At 41.4% G+C, this 19,575-nt stretch overlaps 1 protein-coding gene across 6 annotated transcripts in view; it reads left to right on the top strand.

Annotated features, from left to right (window-relative positions):
• The window catches only part of mpp7a (membrane protein, palmitoylated 7a (MAGUK p55 subfamily member 7)), a 174,276-nt gene that overhangs the window by 30,902 nt on the left and 123,799 nt on the right, over window positions 1–19,575 (top strand). For 5 of the 6 annotated variants that reach the window (XM_034862844.1, XM_034862841.1, XM_034862845.1 and 2 more), the window contains exon 2: window positions 9,599–9,764. In XM_034862844.1, coding sequence (XP_034718735.1) covers window positions 9,728–9,764 — 37 coding nt within the window. In that variant the 5' untranslated portion in view covers window positions 9,599–9,727. Of the gene's footprint in view, window positions 1–596; window positions 664–9,598; window positions 9,765–19,575 lie in introns of those variants that run through there. The other variant, XM_034862842.1, reaches the window with a different exon arrangement.

The raw sequence follows: 19,575 nt of genomic DNA, 5'->3' as shown, positions 1-19,575 counted from the left end.
AAGGCCAAGGGAACTTTGTAAGGATGGGTGGGATTTAACATAGGGGTGTGTACTTATGCCCCCTGTATGTTAAGGAAGAACATTTATTTATTTACAATAAATTATTCTTTTACAAAGAAAATGAGTGTCCTTAAAAGGTTGGATTTTCCTAAATGGTTTGAATTAAGGCATTAAGATCAATTTCCAAAAGATATTTTTTTCTTCCTCTTTTTAATCAACTTTAGCATGGGTGTGTAAACATGCTTGATCAGTTCATTTTAGTATTGATCAGGTTGGTTTCAAGACCCAGTGTCTAGTCAGATCAAAGCAACACTTATACACACTTTTACATTTGTAACAACAAAGTCAACTGGGAAGGAACAATTCTTTCAGATCCAATACGTTCCCTTAAAAGTTCTGGAAAACCTTTTTTCCCAGGGTCGCATTGGTTAACACTCTTTTTGTTGACAGTAGTGGGAGGTTAAAAAAAAGGGTGGAGCACCGTGAGCCTTTAGGCAGAAGAAGAAACTTGAGTTTCAGGTCTGTTAAGGTGAGCCAATACACCTGTTGGGCGGGTGACTTCCTGAATGGGAGGATTTAGTTTGTGTACTCTGTAATAGTGTAATGGCAGTGCCCGGTGCTTTGTGTGAAGCTGTGTGTCTGTTGCAGGAAGAAAGCGTCCTGGTAGGTCCTTGCACAGCCTTTGTGCCTTTTCATTGTTTTCTTCATGACCTGCGTTAGTATATTGTCTTTCTTTGTTAGATCTGTTGTTTGTTGCTTTCATTTTTGGTAATAGTCCACATTTGTAGTTATGCAATCAGGAGATTGCACAGTTTTAAAACTAGTCCTCCAGACGTTCATTGTAGTATTCTGCAATAAACCTTCAATTACACCAGATACTCCATATAACCCAGATAGTCTGTCAAGTTTGCCCTGACTCATATTCTTTCATGTCAGTGAGCCCCGTGTTTCATAATTCTTTTTCCATTTCTATTGTAAATTAGGTAGGTCTCTCTTAAATATGTTTTTAAGCACAATAAAATTCTCCAGCAAGTTGTGTGTTGAGGCGTCTGAAAGGGGAGAATGACTTCATGCCTGTGGAAAGACAGGTTGACTTTAACACAGAAGCCCCATTTTGAACGGGAATAAAAATCCTATCTGAGTGATCAAATCACAATTGGATAGCTCAGTACAGAACGTTTTGATCACTCAAACCACATTTTGATTATTTTCTGATTATCTGGTTATTTTAATCCTTCTGTTGTCCTTGGGTCAAATTTGGCACATTTTTTAAAAGTTTCTATATCAGAAATGTGGGTTTCTTTCAACCAAATTGTCAAGAATAAAAAAAACTAACGAGGATGGTTCCCTACAACGCTCATAAAAAGTAAAATAGATGATCAGTTTACTACTTTTGTTACATTTGGTTGAAATCAATTTAATAGCATTGGAAAAAATGATAAAAGAACGCTAAAAAAGTGGAGAAAAAAATGTCTAAAAAAGCTTAAAAAATGTGTGTGTGGGGGGGGGGGAAATAACCAAAAACATCAAAAAGCGCGGATTAAAACATTGGAAAATGTGACAAAAACATAATGAAAGCGACAAAAGTGTTGAGAAAAGACAACCAAATAGTTTTAATTTTAAATTCATACCCAGAAAAACATGCATGTTCAATGGGAAGACAACACAAGGTTTAATGCTTTAATTATGAAGCGGAACAATCAGGAAATGTTGGGTCTTCATCAGCAGTAACTTATCCCGATTCCTATAAGCGAAACGTAAAAACATAAAAATAAACAAAGATAAAACGCAGATATAGAAGATGTATAGAAACTAAATTTCAAACCACAGTGATAGAAGCTACAAATGCACTGAGAGCTAAAGAGACAGAGACCTTGCTCTCCTACACAGGTCCTGGCAACCGCCTGTAGCCATCCTCAACCTCATGTCGGCACACAGATAGAGCTATTTCATTAACGTTAGTCATCTCATGTTTCTAATGCGCACACACACACAACTTATATACAAACGCAAATAATGTCTGTATTTATTTGCTTATAGAGAGGGGAAGTGAGATCCGATCACAAGTGGTCACGTACGACACAATTAGAGACATTCTATTCTGTACCCATGCTGGATCACAACAGAACAGGCCCACTCGGACCACATTTAGAGTTGGTCCGGGCCACATTCTTACAGCAGTTTTGTCCGCGAATGCGTCCATGGCCACACACACACACACACACACACACGACCGCCTACCTCTCTGTGAGCGGTGATCTAGTCATTCAAAGTATTTCTAATGTCACAGAAACTACTGAGAGTGAATTGTGTTTCAGATGTTATTATGTGTTTTGTTCCATGCTCTTAGACCTTGTTCAGACTGCCAGCCCATTTCTATTTTTGGCATATCCAGATTGTATCCGGATTAATTTAAGAAAGTCTCGAGAGCAAATGTGATTTTAGCATATCAAATCCAAATCATATTTGGAGCTGGTTTGAAATGCAATTCCAGTTACAAATGTGCCTAGGGCTTCACAGTATCAGCTAAACATGCGATATGCAATAAAACTGTTTAATATAGTGATGACGACATCACCCTGCAATAATTAAACAAATACTGGGATGAAAAATGTTAATGTCTTTCTGCTTTGCTGGCGAACACCTCACATAATCCAGAGCTATATTTTCCCATCCATGCTCTTTACCACCTCAGTCAGTAGCAAATATATTGACATGCCGAGTGTAAATGCATGGCACATAGTACTTTATTGCAAATCAAGAAGTCTTTTCCATACGTGTACCTGAAAACCAACATTTGGGATAATAATAACCTTGCGAGACATTGTGCAGCCCTAGATTCGCCCCACTTGGACTGCTCTGGCTGCTAAACTGGATTCCAAAGTGTCTTTTGTCTCGGGGAGCCGAGGTTATGCGCCTGTACTTATTAAGATAATTTACTTTGACCATTAGCTAAAGAGACAACTCAACAAAATATCTTCACTTTACTTGCATTGCGACACACAACAACGTCAAGTCCAGAATGACACAAGTGCTGACCAGATGCTGCAACTAGCGGAGCACTAAGGAGAACAACAGTCAGAAACAGCAGTCCGTTCTGCACTACATTGTCTTAAAGATTGGATATGTGAACCAAATTGGATATTCCTGCAATCTGAACAAGTAAATGTGGTTTGAAACCGATTAGCAAAAATCCCATTTTTTTGTTTTTTGCAGTCCAGACTTCTAAAATTAATCTGGATGTCAAAAAATGGATATGGGCCGAAAGTCTATGGAGCTGTCCACTTTTGATCGAATCACTCATGACAGATGTTAAAACCAGGTCAAAGCAGGCCCAGATTTATATGTGTGTGTGTGTGTGTGTGTGGGTGTGCGCGTGCACTAACACACATGTACACATAAGCAGATGTATTTTATGTGGAAAGTCTGAACGCCTATGAGCAACACGTGGCAGAGTTGCGGATTTTGAACTGTCAAAAAATCCCACCTGAGTCCTGGAGAAGAGAGCTCACTTTTCCCACTTCTCTGTTAAGCTCTCACATTGAATAAAGCCGGTTCTTCTGTTGGTACTTCTTTTCGTCATGGGTTAATAGTGTTCATTGACATTCCACATTTGCTCCCCTAATCTGTTTCGCTATGCTTTTTAGTCTGTATGAATATACTTGTTTCTATTGCTCATTGTTGTTACTACTCCTCCAACAGCAACCAGTCAGTCCACGAACATCAGCCATGCCAGGTACTGCTGAGTCTTAATTTAGGCAGCCCTAATCCCTCGTAAAGCTAACGGCTATTAACGAGAAGTCGCATGGCACACGCTTGAAAACACAACCCTGTCCCGCCAGCGCCACGCGCCTCTCACTTAATAGGAATCGACGTGGTGACATTTTGGCAGCGCTGGGCCGAGGCAGGAGAAAGACATTATTCAACAATGTCTTTTTCCACAGAAGAAACAGAAAAGGACTGCCTATGCAGCGCCTGGATCAGAAGGATTTTCGATTTTCTTATTTTTTCTTGTAACTGTATTTCAGCTTCAAAATGTCATGTGGATGAACATTCCCTTCCACCATGGTTTAATACACTGCAATTATGTGTGTAAATGAATGTTTGCCTTTACCACAGTTGGATACACTGCAATTATACTCTTATGATTGTGTCATGTATGCTTATGTGCATGCGGCTGTAACTCTATCTACTTATGTCTGTCTGACTTTGCACTTTGTGGTTCCTACAAGCCAATATGATGTAGGGTAGTTGAAATACAAATTGATTTTACATCCACTCTGTCTTCACAGCCACCCCAAACTAATACCCCGAAGCTCATGCTCACCCGTGGGGCTTAAAGTCACAGAACAGTTTTCCATGAAAGGAGCAACTGTTATTTTTTTTAATCCACACTGTATAGCACATTTCTCTTCTTCTGTCTCATCCAACTCTTAATTAACCGCATTGCAGCACATATTTGGGCAGCTAATGAAACAGGCTTCCACATATTAATATGCCATATGCCATTCATTGTCTTCTTTCTTCTGCCACTGCTGATGTTTTTGCACAAGTACACAACATGCAAAGCCAAGATAGTGTACCCTTCAACATGCAGCTGTTAAAAAAACACTGTTAATTGGATAAAATATATTGCCTGTAGCCTTGGATCCTGCCATGGTGCAGACTGATGAAGTAGTAGGCAGCTGGCTCAGATAAAATGATGAGTCTCCTAGAGTTGATTAAGGTGATAGTTGAGTGCAAACTTTTTCCTTTTTTGTCTCTCAACCTGTTTTTAGTCATCTATTTTTTTCAATGTGGGTGGTTGAATTTCCCAAAATGTACTGTTTTGGAATCACTACTGAAACTTTCCAAGTTTCAAACTTGAAAAGATGCCCATGCCTTACAGTGTTCTTCTGATGGATGTGGTGAGGGCGATGTAGCTTCTTGCGACAGGTCAATATTAGAGAAATTCATGGTGAAAAAGCAGCAATCAGACACTAAAACCTGATCTCCATTTTTAATAAATTACTAAAATAAGTGCAGTACTAAAGCCTTGCAATGTTGCACCAGAGACTACAGAATTGGTAACCTGAGCAGGTGTCACATGGACTGCCAGATAGATCTTTTATCATCTCACCAAGATAAGTGTAGATAAAGTAGATAAGTGAGAGCAGATCCGCAGACCTTGAGGCTGGTGGGTAGCTTTGGAACAAACTGGTCCTTTGAGCAGTAACCAGAGCAGGTGTGACAGGGGGTGGCTTTAGATGTGTTGAAGCTTAGTAACAATCCGGCCCAGTAGCTTGATGTGTGACAATCCAGGACAGAAAAACCCAACACCCTGGGGAGGTTTCAGTGGTGCAGAATGTTAGAGTTGACCTCTGCCTAGTCCTGTTGTAGCACTTCCTGTCCTGGTCCAGATGGAGGCAGCATGAACACATGGAGCATGAAGAATCATTCCACCCCGTGAATCCTGTGAATGCTTTAGAACAAGTTTTTTTCTGAGGATATTGTTGTCTTTTGGCAATTTCCTTTGAACTGCGATCTTCCCACAGTCCAAAAAGCAAAGGCTAAATAGTAACACTGATATAAAGTTTTAAACTCAAAGCATACTTTCAACTTGTTAACAGGCCTTTAGAAATGCCAGGTCCGGGGTTTTTCACTGTCATTCACCGCCTAACTCTGCTATTCCTGTCACTAACTTCCTCAACACACAGCTGAGAGTCACAGGCTTGTTTTTCAAAAGAGAGAAAGAATAACAGTCTTCTACACCTCTCTGTTTCATTTCTGTCACCTATCAATCCACCCATCACCCTGAGCTATTTTCTCTTTAAATACTCTTCAGACCTCACATTACAAACTCAGAACAAGACTAAGCAGAAACAGACAGCGTCTCCTGACATCCATCCGTACAGTTCTTTGTTTGGGAGGGGTGCTTCAGGTTGTGTGTCATCTGGGTTTTCAGGGTGAATACTCCTTGCAACAGTAAAAGTTCCCACTAGATGGTGGCAGAACTATTTGAAGAGTAGACAGAGTGGTCGAGGGAGGAACAACATTTAAATTAAGCGAGTCCTATCTGTTGTCCACATGGTAACGTGTCCCTTTACTCCCCATATGACCATCTGATATTGTGTGATTTGAGCAGACACGGCTAGAGCATTCTGACAGTAGGGAATGTTTCTTTAAGCCTCTCTATTATGACACTTTTGGGCCTTTTAAAAAGCCCCAGGTGTCCCCGGCTCTGCGACATGCTTCCTGGCCCTCAGAAAGCTCCTCAAATGGAAAGATGGATCCATCAGCAGATTGGGGAATATGTGGCCATTCTTCTCAACCAAAAAGCAAATCACTAATATTATAGTATGGCGTACCTAAAGAGTATTCATGTCCCTTGTCTTTCCTTAAGTCTGTCATTCCAATCACAAGGCCTTATGACAAAACCGTGCTGTAGCCCTCTCTATGAAACACTGAACTGATTTAGCACGGGTCAGTTCTCTTGGCATGAGCGCAGTGGCTGTTAGGTTCAGTCCCCTATTCAAACCGGCCTGCTGGAGAGATTTTGTGGTCACTGCTTGAGGCGCCTTTGCCCTTCGCTGCTGGTCCTCTGAACCTATTTTATTGAAGTACACAAGGAGTTGAACAGAACTGAACTCCTATTTCACCAGGTTTCACGTTTGAACTTTATGCTCATGCAAAGCCCATGCAAACGACTGACAAATCTGGCTTCAAATTGGTGCTGGCGTGACATATTAGTAGTGTTTCGGATCCAAAAGCTCCTCTCGGTGGAAAATCGATCCTTTCTTAAGTGCTATTTGATGAATGCACCATATTTTGTAAATCTCAATCCAGAAGAAAAATATTCTTCTTGTGATATGCTCTAAATGCCTTGCTTACCTGCTCACTCAGGCATCTTCTGGACTGTGTTGTCTAGATGCTTTTTCCACAAGGCTCCACCTGGGGTCTGTTGGGCCCTGAGGTGAGTTCACATCACGGTATGTCAGACAGGCGTGGTAGCGTTTTGCTACGTGGGCTGCTGTCTTGGCAGGTTTAAGTGCGTGTGTTTGTACGCACATGTTGGGCAAAACGCCATAAAATAGTCACTCCTGTGCAGCTGTCACTGTGGGGGCTGAGTGAGAGCTTATCTACAGAAAACACACTTGTAGTGAATTTCCAGTCCACTTTTTGGCCCGCTGTGATGGAAGTGAAGTCCCAGCATTTTAAAATTCAAGTGTCTGTGGCCGTCACCACCTAACCATTGATTGGGGGTCCCAATGAGCTGGAAGGGCGCAGGTGTCTTGGACGTCGCCGTCTGCCGCCAAGTGGTTCTGAGTCAGCCATTCTGTAGCACACTGGGACTCAGTGTCCACTCCCAGTTTTTGCAACACTGTAGCTTATCTCACTGCTGGTGTTTATTTTGAGCATTTTCTTCCAGTGAAGTGAACAACTAACTGGACCCCAAGGTTTAGGTAATTGAGCTTGACTGGGCCACAGCACATGGGAGCTGACATATAATGGATCATTAAGCTGCATGCTGTAAAGAACTGAAGGCTCAAACCTAATTGTTTTCCATTCTCTCCTTTTCAGATAAAGCATTTGTGCTGGCAGCAGGACTTAGCATAATTCAGGGACCAGTTGAGGTTTTCAGTAGCCTTTTCAAAGAGGCTGTAATAAATGTAGGATCCATTGAGAAGAATCAGGGACCTGTTTAAGGTTTAATATTGGTACTTACCCATTGCTAGTACCAGCTTGAGTCTTCTTGGCTTGGCCGCTGTGCCCTGTTCTCTTTTTTTAAAGATTTCCTTTTTTGCAGATTTAGTACCACCTCATTTAGAGGCGAGCGTGGCTGGTCGTCATAGCGACGCCACAAGTAACTGCCGCGACCTAACGCGACACACACAGAACGTCAAAGGTTACCATGTAATGGGAAAACGCCATAATATGGACTGTGACTGAGGCAAGGCCTGATAAGGGTGAATGCTGTGTGGGGCGAGGGTTGTCAACTGAGTCATCATGACCTCAACTGCTCAAATACCGATGGCAGCTTTCTAGCCACCCTGCAGTGACAGCAGCACGTACTAGGGCTGTGGATAAGACCAGTACACGGTTGCTTTGAAGGAGTTAACAAACACAAAGACCCGTTCATGGCTGAAGCTCTGACAAGCTTACCAACTTTGGAAGCCACATAGACACGATCCAGCTTTCGGGCTGTTTCTAGTCTATATCCACAACCTTAACGCTGGATAAGCCACCTTATGTCCTTCTTTTGAGCCGGATGTCCGTTACCTTTCACTTTCTATGTGTTGGAATTTTAAACTCCGGTGGATTTCTGAGGACTATGGTTAACTGCTCCTCAGACCTCTGCAGGGTAAACCCAGACAGCTAGCTAGACTATCTGTCCAATCTGAGTTCTCTGTTGCACGACTAAAACAACTTTTGAACGTACACATGTTCCACCAAAACAAGTTCCTTCCCAAGGCTATTTTGCAGAGGCAACGTAGCTCCGGGCGGCGCTTAGCACCGCCCAAGACGATTGAGATTGGTTAACAGATTTGCCAATAAACATGAGCACTTTTCTCTTTCATCCCAGAATGCTGTGTGGACAAGCCAGACCCTCTTCCGCGGTGCTGTGGGGGAAAGTGCGGGCTAGGTTGTTTCTAACATGTTTTTAGGTCTCTCGGATGATGTCAAGTTCTACTAAGCAACTGCATGGTCAGAGCCAAGTCTGTCTGGGAGGGGAAATGAAATTGACACTGCATTTTGCTTTCAATGTTGCTAATATATTTTTTATCTAGCAATGTCTGGCTTAAGTCTGATTCCAAGTCTTAAGTCAGCTGTGCTTTGCACTCTATCAGGCTGTCTTGTCCAAATTAGTACATATTAGCCATTTTCCTCCTGTTGTGGTTTAGGAGTTTATTATGTCCTAAACTATTTGTGTCCGCACATGTTCATCCACTGCAGGGGGAAATTTCAATAAGCCACAGGCTTTTTATTTGTGTTTTACATCCTCTTTCTTCCTGTTCCTGCTCTATCTGGCTTTCCAGTTGAGCGCCATTATTTACGAAGCAATGCTTTTCCACGCCTGTTTGATTTTTCACAGGTCTGTTGCATTCGCCTGCTTTTCCCTCAGCAGATAAAGTTTCCCTTGTTTCCGCTAAAAACTGAATAGTGTGTATGTGCGTGTGTGCGTTGGATTTATGTCCCTGAGTGTACGTGTAGGGGCTACGGGTGAGTTAATGTTGGTTCATGTACAAAGCAGGATGTTCAGCAGCTTAGGAAAAAAGTGTTGGGTTGTAAACACCCAGAGTTAATGTGCTATCAACACACACACACACAAACACACACACACACACACACACACACACACACACACACACACACACACACACACACACACACACACACACACACACACACACACACACACACAGTGAGTCATTTACTGTCCATTGCTGGCTCGCCTACACACATATGCATATATCTACTATTATGGTACAGATGGATATCCATGGCTACTTGAGCTATGAGATATCATAACACAGAACACAGTAACTGACTGACACACATGTGCATGCGTTCATTTTGCCATTTGACAGGTAGGCTCTAAAATCTTGTTTTCTTGCAGGGCTCCATGGCATAAAGCCTGTCCTCAGATACAGGTCCCTTGTGAGAACCACCTAAGAGCTCACGACTCTGACGCCCCGCTGCTAATTTCCACAGCCTGAGGGGAACCAGGAAGTAGCCGGCAGGAGCCATGCCTGCCCTGGCCACCGGAGCCGGCCACGAGCCAGGTACACAATCTGAAACACAAATACTTCTGTACAACACACAAAACCAGTAAAATGCACTCCTAAAAAGTAATTTCAAGATTTGCATATTTATGTCTATCATCAGTACAGAAAGAGGGAAAAAAAGGAATGCAAGCACCAACTGTGATCCCAACTTAAAAATTAATATAATTTTCTTTAAGAGTCAGCCTTTAAATTTAATTTCAAATTAGAAATGATTTTCTCTGAACTTGTCTCAAGGCTAAAAAAAACCAAAAACATTTTCACTTAGTTTTGTTCCGTGCTAGTCTGGATTCAGGATAAAAACTGACATCTGGCGTGTGACTCACTCTTTGTGTGTTGCCGTTCTCAAAATCCCTTTGCTAAGTAAAACAAGTTTCAAAGCTAGCAAGCTACACACTAAAAAAGGCAAGTTTTGAAGAACATTTTGGATTGTGCAGGCCTGCTTGTTTTTTTTCCGGCAATTTATTGTAAATTTCTTGGCATTTAGTATCTAACTTGGACGTTTTGGGGCATTTTGGCACCGATTGGCGGGGATTGGTATGAACAAAGTACGCACATTGATACACTGCAAGAGCAAATTATGTTTAACCATGAATCCAGCTATTTTAAATAGATCATGTTACTGTATTTTATGAACAGTTAACTTTATCAAATGTTTTATGTGGCGTTTTCTATTACGGGGTGGAAATGTTCCAACAAAACAAGTTCCTTCCCAAGACTATTTTGCAGAGGCATCGTCACTGTGTCTGGAACTCAGCAATTGTGATTGGTTTAAAGAAATGCAAACAACCCAGAGTGTTTTTTTTCTCCTATCCTATAATGTATCTGTGGTGTAGCCAGAGCTTACTCCACATAGTGCTGGAGATAGGTCTGACAATGCGAGATTAGTTCCTTGCCAAATGAAAACACCATTGCAAATATTCGCACCGCGTACCTTTACAGTTCAACAACAGAGAATAAAAGTAATACCCAAATATGTGTACCATACTTATTCTCTGGTTTTCTCTGCTCTGTTCTGAGGACTGAGTGTTTGTGGACGGGTGCGTGATGTCAGAATGTGAAAGCTTTTCAACGCTGAGACAGCTGCCAGAAATCACCACATCTCCCCGCAGGAGCACTATTCTCCTCTCAGACTGGCTTAATGGCCGGCTACATCGTCACACACACATATACACACACATGCACACACATGAGGACCCAACAAGCGCAGGATAGCAAAGGACAAAAGGATGACAGACATTATGTCCTGCCCTGATGGATAAAGAGTGTGTGCCTTTCTGCGTCCAGACTTTTAACAGAGTTACTGTAGCCCCCGTCATCCTGGAAATTTGTGCAGACAAAGTAGAAAGCCAGACCGTCAATTACGATTAGAGTCATTTTGGACAATTACCGGCAAAGGCTCAAGTTTCCAAATAAAACACGTAAAGACTCCTCCAGCCCATCTCCTCTGCTTCCCCCTTGATGGTCCTGTGAAGTTGTGTGTGCAGGTGAAACACGATGAACATTAGGGATCAACATTAGGTCACTGATCTCTTGGCCTGGGAAGTCACAAATACTCGCGGCTGGCCTGGCATCGGGACTACACCGTATTGTACCAACATTCACACAGAATACTGGTAGCATTACTTTTGGTATCATTTTTATGCTGTTGAATTAAGAGATAAAACTAGTTAGGATGAGGAAAATGTGTCGTATTTAGGGTTTGCTGCAAGAGAAAAACCTTTTAGCTACATCTGTTTTTGGTCAGATCAGTTAGCACTTGAGGCTTTAAACAGTGTAATAAATAAAGCAACGTGCCGAAAATACATGAAGAAATGAGTGCTTTTCTATATACCTCTTCATTCTCTTGGTAGATTGCTCTGATTCTTTGTTTTATTATTTATTTATAATGTAGTTGTCTTATCCTGGTTTCAAAGGCCACAACACAGGTATAATATGTGATAAATAAAAAAGACTATACCCATGTTATACATTTTGTTGCGTTTTGAATTTACATCATCCTACATGTTTCTAACAGTTTTCAATCCCTGAAAAATCTGAATCTTATTTCTGACATGGGACATTTTTGCCTGTCAATGGCGTAATGTAATATTTTGACCCGTCTAGTTACAACACAAGAAACCATAGATGTTACATGCGTTTTGAGAGTAATTGTAAATTATACAATGTCAAAGAATTATACTTAGTAACCCTAATACAAGCTCAAGTTACTTTTGGTAGGATTGTTTTGACCATGGTTAACCGAACTTGGCAAACCCATGATTAAGTGCTCCACGCAACGTTAGCTGTATAGAAAGACTAATCTAAGGCAAAGTTAGCCAGCTAGCACACCCCGGTCTGCTTGTCTCATTCCCTGGCGCTAAGAGACTTCAGTTGGGATGAGAGCAGACAACAGCCCCAGGGACATATCTACAATTAGCTCCTGGCCAGCTAGCAGCCAGCCACCATCGTTACAGCAACCCAAACCCAGCCAGCACAACCTCCAGCCCCGCAAGAGAAAACGCCACTTACAATATTAATAGGGACATCCGGGGCAACATCTGGTGGCGATTATCCAGTAAGTGAACCACCGTGATCCAGACTGCTTCCTCGGAAATTCCGGCAGCCACCCTCACCCGCAAAGTCTCCCGGTGGCGTTGAGTAACGTTAAAACAAACCCCTTTCCCCCTGGTGCTAAAAACGTCCTAAAGGTGACACCGACGTGGAATATATTGTGGTATTGTGGTTTTATGTATTGCTTATGTTTGTTTTGTTGTGAAGATAGTCTTGCATTGTCAGACCAATCTCCACAGCTCTGTTGAGTAAGGTCTGGTTACCCCAGAGATACAATCCAGGATAGGAGAAGAAAGCCCTCTGGGTTGTCCAGTAAATGAACTGTCGTACATCCAGACTTTTGTGGAGATAATAAACTACTCCTTCCAAGTACAAATGAGCTGTATCGGCATCCTTACGGCCCACAAATCCTTGACATTACAACTCCGGATATAAGTTTAATCAGCATTGTGTGCACTTGTTTGGCAAGGTCTTTAATATAAAGAACGTTCATTTGTATTAGGGTTCAGCACTCACTAGCTTTAACATAAGGATGTATTGAACTGGTGTCCAGCCATAGGTGCATCGCCAAAGCACAAATAATTTATTAACAAACTAGAGTTAATAAACTATAGTATGTCCACATCAGCTGTAGCAGCACGCTCTACGTACCGGAGATTTGGCATGTAGTTAGCAACACCTCTGCAGACGAGCATAAATCCACAGAGACTAACAATACCTCCTCCACATCTGGTGGCTGCCAATAATTACAGATACATTACTGTATCTTGCCAGTACCTTAACTTTTTTTCTCTAGAAATCCTACAGACCTCAAAACACCACTCTCGCCACAAACTCACACACAGACATACACACACACACACACAGACTCTTTCTCTCTCTCTCTTTCTCACATGCACAGACACACAGATAGACATATACGTAGAAGATGAAGTACTGTCCTGGTGCTTTTAACATAATGTAGAAATTGTTATCATTAATTTAATTATTCTTTAGTAGTAGCTCTCCTATTTCTTTAACAGGTTTGGCTGGAGAACGAGTGTGTGTGTGTGGTGTGTGTGTGTGTTATTAAAATGCTAATTATTGAGTGTTTGGAGAGCAAACACATGGGCAGAAAAAGAGGGCTCATGTAAGTTCATACCATCTCTCTCTCTACTTTCTCTCTCTGTCTTTGGCCCAAATAAACAACAGGCCTCTGAATTAGTTTCTAATTAATGAAACCAAAAAGTGAGAAAGTAAACTTAAAAAAAACAAAATGTTGGAAAACTGGCCTTAAAATGTGATCGTGAGGAGTGCTGGAGAGAGGGTCCTTGTGATTGGGTTACTGTAGACTCATTTCACTGTGTGTTTTAGGTTTTTCATCATTGCTTTGAAAGCAGATAAATGACTTGTCTTTAGTTGATGATGCTGGCAATGCTCTCTCACATTTTGTTTGAATTAATCCAACCCCTACTCCCCAGCCTTCAAAATCCAGAAAGTCCTGCTTCCATGCTTTATGTGACATTTTGTCGACTTCTATTTTCGGGATCTAATACACGTCTAAAGGCCCTGGCTCACAAGAACATCTGTAAATAAATAAGAGCAATACTTGTTTAGCGTAAGACAATCATTGCATGAGAAGAAAAGGTGCAAAAAGCAAACAACTAAAGTCAAGAGGCCTTTCTGATTCTTCATCTTTATCTCAAAATTGAAACAGGTTCAAACAGTTTTTGCGAGATGCATAACTAATTGTATAGGTATATTTATTTCAACATAAACCTGTCTTTTAAAAGATAACAATAATAATAATAATAATACTGTTCTATGGCATATACTTAATTTAAAGACCGTAGAACACACTCCCTCTCTCCTTCAGCACCGTGGTGTGTGCTAGACTCAGAAGGGCACCCCCTAGCAAGCTAGCTAGCTAACTAGCCAGCTGGCTGGCTGCTAAATCTATCTAACGTTGCATGAAAGCATGGTGGAATTAGCAAGCCAACTCGCTAGCCAGCCATTCGCTATTAGCTGGTTACAGCAGACTGGTTTGTCCCTCCGCTTCACTCCCTATCGCCTGGACAAGCTAGCTAGCTAGCTAGCTACCCTGCTTAGCTTGTCCATCTCCCAACGTCTGCTCTTTTCCCAGCAGGGATTGAGGTGAAGGACCACAGGGCTTGCGGTAACTTTTATCCCAAGGAGCATTTGTGCTCCTAAGTTGAAAAATTTAGGAGCGCATAAAGAGGATGGATGGATGGATGTCAAACTGGTAAATGTTTGTGCTACAGCAGCAAGGTACAAGGCACACCATCCATACAATGCCCTCCAAAGGCTAACTGGCCCCTCTCTTGGAAACACTATGTCTTGCAAACCTATCTGGTACATTGAAAGGAAGAAAAAAGTTGAAGTAGTAGTAATGTTATCTTGAAAGAGAGAGAGAAGGAGAGGGGTCACACACAATCCCACCATATTAGCTCCCTTGCATCAAGGTCCTACATCAGCCTGTTGGAGTTCCAATTCGCAAATATTAACCGGCTTGCTCTACATTATTACACGGCTCCTCATACAGAGGTAACCCGTTTTTTTTTTTTTGTGATCAAATTTTAATTTTAATTTTCAGAAAAACTAACAATGTAAACATAACATTCACAAAACTTACAAACAACACACTGGGAATAAGGAACGCGTCCCAGGGCCACAAAATAACAGAGAGGAAAAAACGGGAGGGAGGTAGACAAAACAACACATGCAGAAACAGACACACACAAGACAAGGGACCAATCACACATGCAAACAAATGAAAAGGCTATAGCATTGCCTTCAAGACTCAATGCTGTGCCAAGTCTCCAAAGTCTTCCCCGGGGCTCCACCCACACGAGCCGTCGAGAGTTCCATGTACGTGACATCCAAAAAAGAAAGGATCCATGAAAGAACAGATAAGTCATGAGGTGGCTTCCAACGTGTTGCAATCATCTTCTTAGCAGCTGTAAGTCCAGTAAACACAGCACGGTTTTGAGCTTTAGAGAGCTGTAAGGATGACAGGTCATTCATAATCAAAACATTGACAGAAACAGGCACAGTAACATTAATCAAGGCGGAAATTTGGGATGCAATATCGTTCCAGAACTGACCAACAGGAGAGCACTCCCAGAACATATGAAGAAATGTACCTTGAGCTTGGCCAGAAAGTGTATAAAGGACTGTTAATTATTTTCATGAGGTGAATTTTCAACGTGGTGAGATAGGTCCTATGTATGCAATTGTAGTGAATCTGCTGATGATCTGGATTGCAAGATACTTCTGGAATGTTTGACCATACATTATGCCAGTCAAGACCAAGGTCTGGGCAATCGCATACCCAGATCCTCTCAATAGGAAGGCCAATGCGGCCAGATATTACCAAGAACTGAGAAATCTGGATAAATAACTTCTGAATAGGATGAATGGGAAAAGGCCTCTGCCAGGGGACACCGTACGCCTTGAGTGCCAACCTTTACTGAAGGTAAAAGAAAAAAGAAGATTGTGGCAGACGGAAGGCATTTTGTAAGTCAGAAAAGGGTAACAAGCCAACCTCACCAAAAAATGTCTATTAGATGATGAACTCCTCTTTTGTTCCCATTGTGGAGCTGTGGGCCTCCCACCAATCAGGAGTGCTGTACTATTGATTAATGGGGAAAAGTGTGCCAGTTACAAACTATATGGCAATATGTTTCAGCTAATCTCCAAGTTTTGATAAGATGTGAGATAATAGGGCCGAAGCGTAGCTGACACTGTTCAAAAATATTGGCAAAGAGAACATCATGGAGTGACCAAGGCTCTTTCATAGCACTTTAAGGTACGCCAGCAAACAGACATATCTTGACTAAACCAAGTGAGAAGAAAAACAGTCATTTTAACCACTGAGATATGAGCTTGAATCAACATCCGGAGACCTCTCCATTTTTCCAAATCTTTCAAAACACTGTTCAGAGCATCAGAATAGTTATGTTTAATAATCTGGTTTAGGCAGGGGAAGACCTCAATCTCTAAATATTTAAACTGCTTAAAAATTGGGACGTCGGCAGAGATGGTTGAGTTGCGGCCAGAATTATTTAAATGAAGTAGTTCAAACTTTGACCAGTGCAGACTTTGACCTTTTTTTTTAAATTTTAATGCCTGATAAGCTTCCATACTCCTTGCATAATAATAGAAGTTGAGGAAAAGACTGAGATGGGTTTTCTAAAAATACCAAAACATTGTCCGCAAATAGTGAGAGATGAGGCTGTGTACTACGAATGCATTGATTTGATTGGTGAATGGCTTGAGCCAGTGGCTCTAAAGAGAGGACAAATAGTGCAGGACTCAAGGGGCAACCTTGGTTGGAAGATCTTGAGACTGGAAACAAAGAGGAGGAGGTGCGTCCGGTTAAGACTTGGGCGGAGGGATTAGAATAAGGTTTGACCATACCAAATGAAAGTTTTACCAAAGCCCATCACCTCTAAGACTGACCATAAAAATGGTCACTCAAGCCTGTCAAAGGCTTTAATTGCGTCAAGAGAAAGAAGTGACATTGGGGTCTTAGTGTCCTCCGCTGCATCTGCAATGTGAAGAAGGTGCATAACATTATCTGCTGCTAGTCTCATTTTATTAATGTTGTTTGGTCAGGGTTAACTCATTTTGACATGTGGGACTCCAAACGACGGGCCAGAAGTTTTGCAAAGATTTTAATGTCAGTGTTAAGCAGGCTCAGAGGGCGATAGCTAGAACACTTATCCTTTTTCAGGAGTAAGGAAGTCAAGGCTGCGTTAACATCCCTTGAGAATTCACTTTTTTCAATAGAGAAGTTAATCATGTCAAGAAGGAAAGGGGCCACTCCCTCTCTCCCTATGTGATCCACATGAGCTTCGTATGAGCACAAATATTGTTTTAAAAAATATATTATTGATTTAAAAATGGCTTTCTAGAGTCTATGATCAGAACTCCAGCCATGGCAACAGTCTGTTCTACAGATTTATTACACAGCTTGGTTAAATACTTGATTCTGATTGGTCACTGCATTGTGCGGTCTATTAAATCTGTGTGTGTTCATGTGGAGAGCGAGTGTGTCTTAAGTGTGTTTATGTTTATGAAAGTCAGTTGTTTTTTGTTTTTGTTTTTTTTGACGTAAAGGTGTCTTTTTAAGCGTTTGGTTGTACTAAAAGACACTCTAAGGAAGGGCATTGCAAAGTCCGGACCAAGGTCGGCATCCAGACCAAAAGCCAAGTAAATCCAAATCCCAGTCCACGCATTATAAATACAAAACATTATGTGTAATGTTTTCTATTTTGTAATACATTTTTTATTGATCAATTAATTGTTAGTGATGTTGAATATACAGTAATTGTGTAACGGACCTGCGGGGTCTTAATGAAATTAAAAAAAAATGTCTTAAATTAAATTTTCAAAAATTAAGGCCTTAAAAGTATTGCATTTTGATTAAATAAATACCTTAACGTTATAAATAAATATACTTTAGCTCGTCGCCTCAAAACGAGCATGTGTCTGAAGTAGGGCTGGGCCAATTATCCATCCTGGCTGATTATTGGGCCGTTTTTTGGCAGTGTGCAGATTATCTGTATCGGTAGTTTATTTGCTTGATACCCGATAAAATTCATTGATTAAAAAGTGAGCTAATTTGTCTTGGCTGCAGCTCCGTGTCTATCCCTTTGACTCACCACTGAGTCTGCCTCAATGTCCCGCCAACAACACTATCTGACTATCGTTTACTGTGTGTATTATGTGAACAATTTCTAATTTATTCGATAATTGCTTAAAATATCTAAACAAAGTATAATGTTGGAGTTTGTAACATTCCAAAATCCTACTTTTGACTTAAAGATTTTTATTTGCACTGTAAATGCACATTGGTTCCAAATATCGGTTATTGGTTTTATTATCCACTAATAACCGATATCGCTATCAGCAGAAAGAAAAACCGGTCGATCCCTAGTCTGAAGGTCTTGCCAGAGATGTTGACAAATTATTGAGCAAGGCTATGGGCAATGGTGCTGAGGTTACCACTTTAAGCTGATTGATGGAGATGTAGCGAGACTATGGCGCCACTGCAGCTTGTTTAAGTCACAGTTAGTCAGGGCAATGCCGATAAAGCGGTTGCAACAGTGGGTACACTTTTCAGAACAACACACAGACAATGCTCACTGCAAGGTAATGTAATGGCGAGCCGTATATGTATAATACATATGGACGCCTTCTCTACCAGGTGAGCTACCCAGGCGCCCAAAGACAACAAATTTAGTGAAGTTTATGCAAACTTCTTTTTTTTAAATTTAATTAAAAAAACGTGTGAATATACCCCAACGTTAGTTTATTCACTCATTTGCTCCTAAATAAATTTCACCTTACGCACACATCTAATTTTGCTCCGTAAGACAAATCCGAGTGGTACGTTAGCACTATGAATATTTTCACAACTAGAATGAAGCAACTGAAGACCAACTTATTATCTTGATTCAGGTGGGCAAACAGCTGAATCAAGATAATAAGTTGGAAATGTATATTTGCAGTCCTCAGTCTATTGATTTCCCTTTTTGAATGACAAATAACGACTTCCGTTGCCTGCTGGAATGTAGAATTATTTGCTCACACAAAGGCGCAGAACGTGCGTACTTGATGGCCGTAGACTGTAGTCTTTGCAGTATTAAAGTGCCATTTTATGCAAGACACAGGAGGCGTGAGGCAACGCAACTGTTGGCCTTTGTCAACACTAGTTCTTTGGTCTTAAAAAAGCTATGCAGCTGCTCTGTTCTTTTCTGCAGCTGGTGTTTTGTTATTTCTCCTCCTGTTCAGCCGTGATGGAGTTTTGTTGTGGGCTCATTCTGGGACAGATAACTGTTACGCCTCCGCTCAGTTTGGCTCCGCTCATCTCAGTTTATATCAGCTCCCACTCTGGGATCTTCAGACAGACAAATCCAGCCCACTCCTCTGTCTGCTACACACCATCATTTATCTCCCTACTGAGCTCTAAGGTTAAGTTTTGAAAAGTTTGTATTTGGTTCAACTGTGATGTTCGTGTTTTGCTGTATTTATATTGTGGCCTACTGTAACATGAATGGTGTAGGTGGAGAGAGCAAGCAGTTAGCCGGTTAACTTAAAGAGTCAACAGACATCTGATTGGAGATTCTATACTGTATTCTATAACATCAACCATACAATGCCAGGTCTCCACAGCCAGTGACGGACTAGCCATCTGGAATTTGGGCAAATGCCAGGAGGGCATGGACCCCAATGGCCACTACTGATAATTAGT

This window comes from Etheostoma cragini, chromosome 22, assembly GCF_013103735.1.
Source record: "Etheostoma cragini isolate CJK2018 chromosome 22, CSU_Ecrag_1.0, whole genome shotgun sequence".
Classification (NCBI taxonomy): Eukaryota; Metazoa; Chordata; class Actinopteri; order Perciformes; family Percidae; genus Etheostoma; species Etheostoma cragini.
The sequence above is the reverse complement of the archived record's forward strand: the minus strand, read 5'-3'. Positions and strand labels throughout refer to the sequence as shown.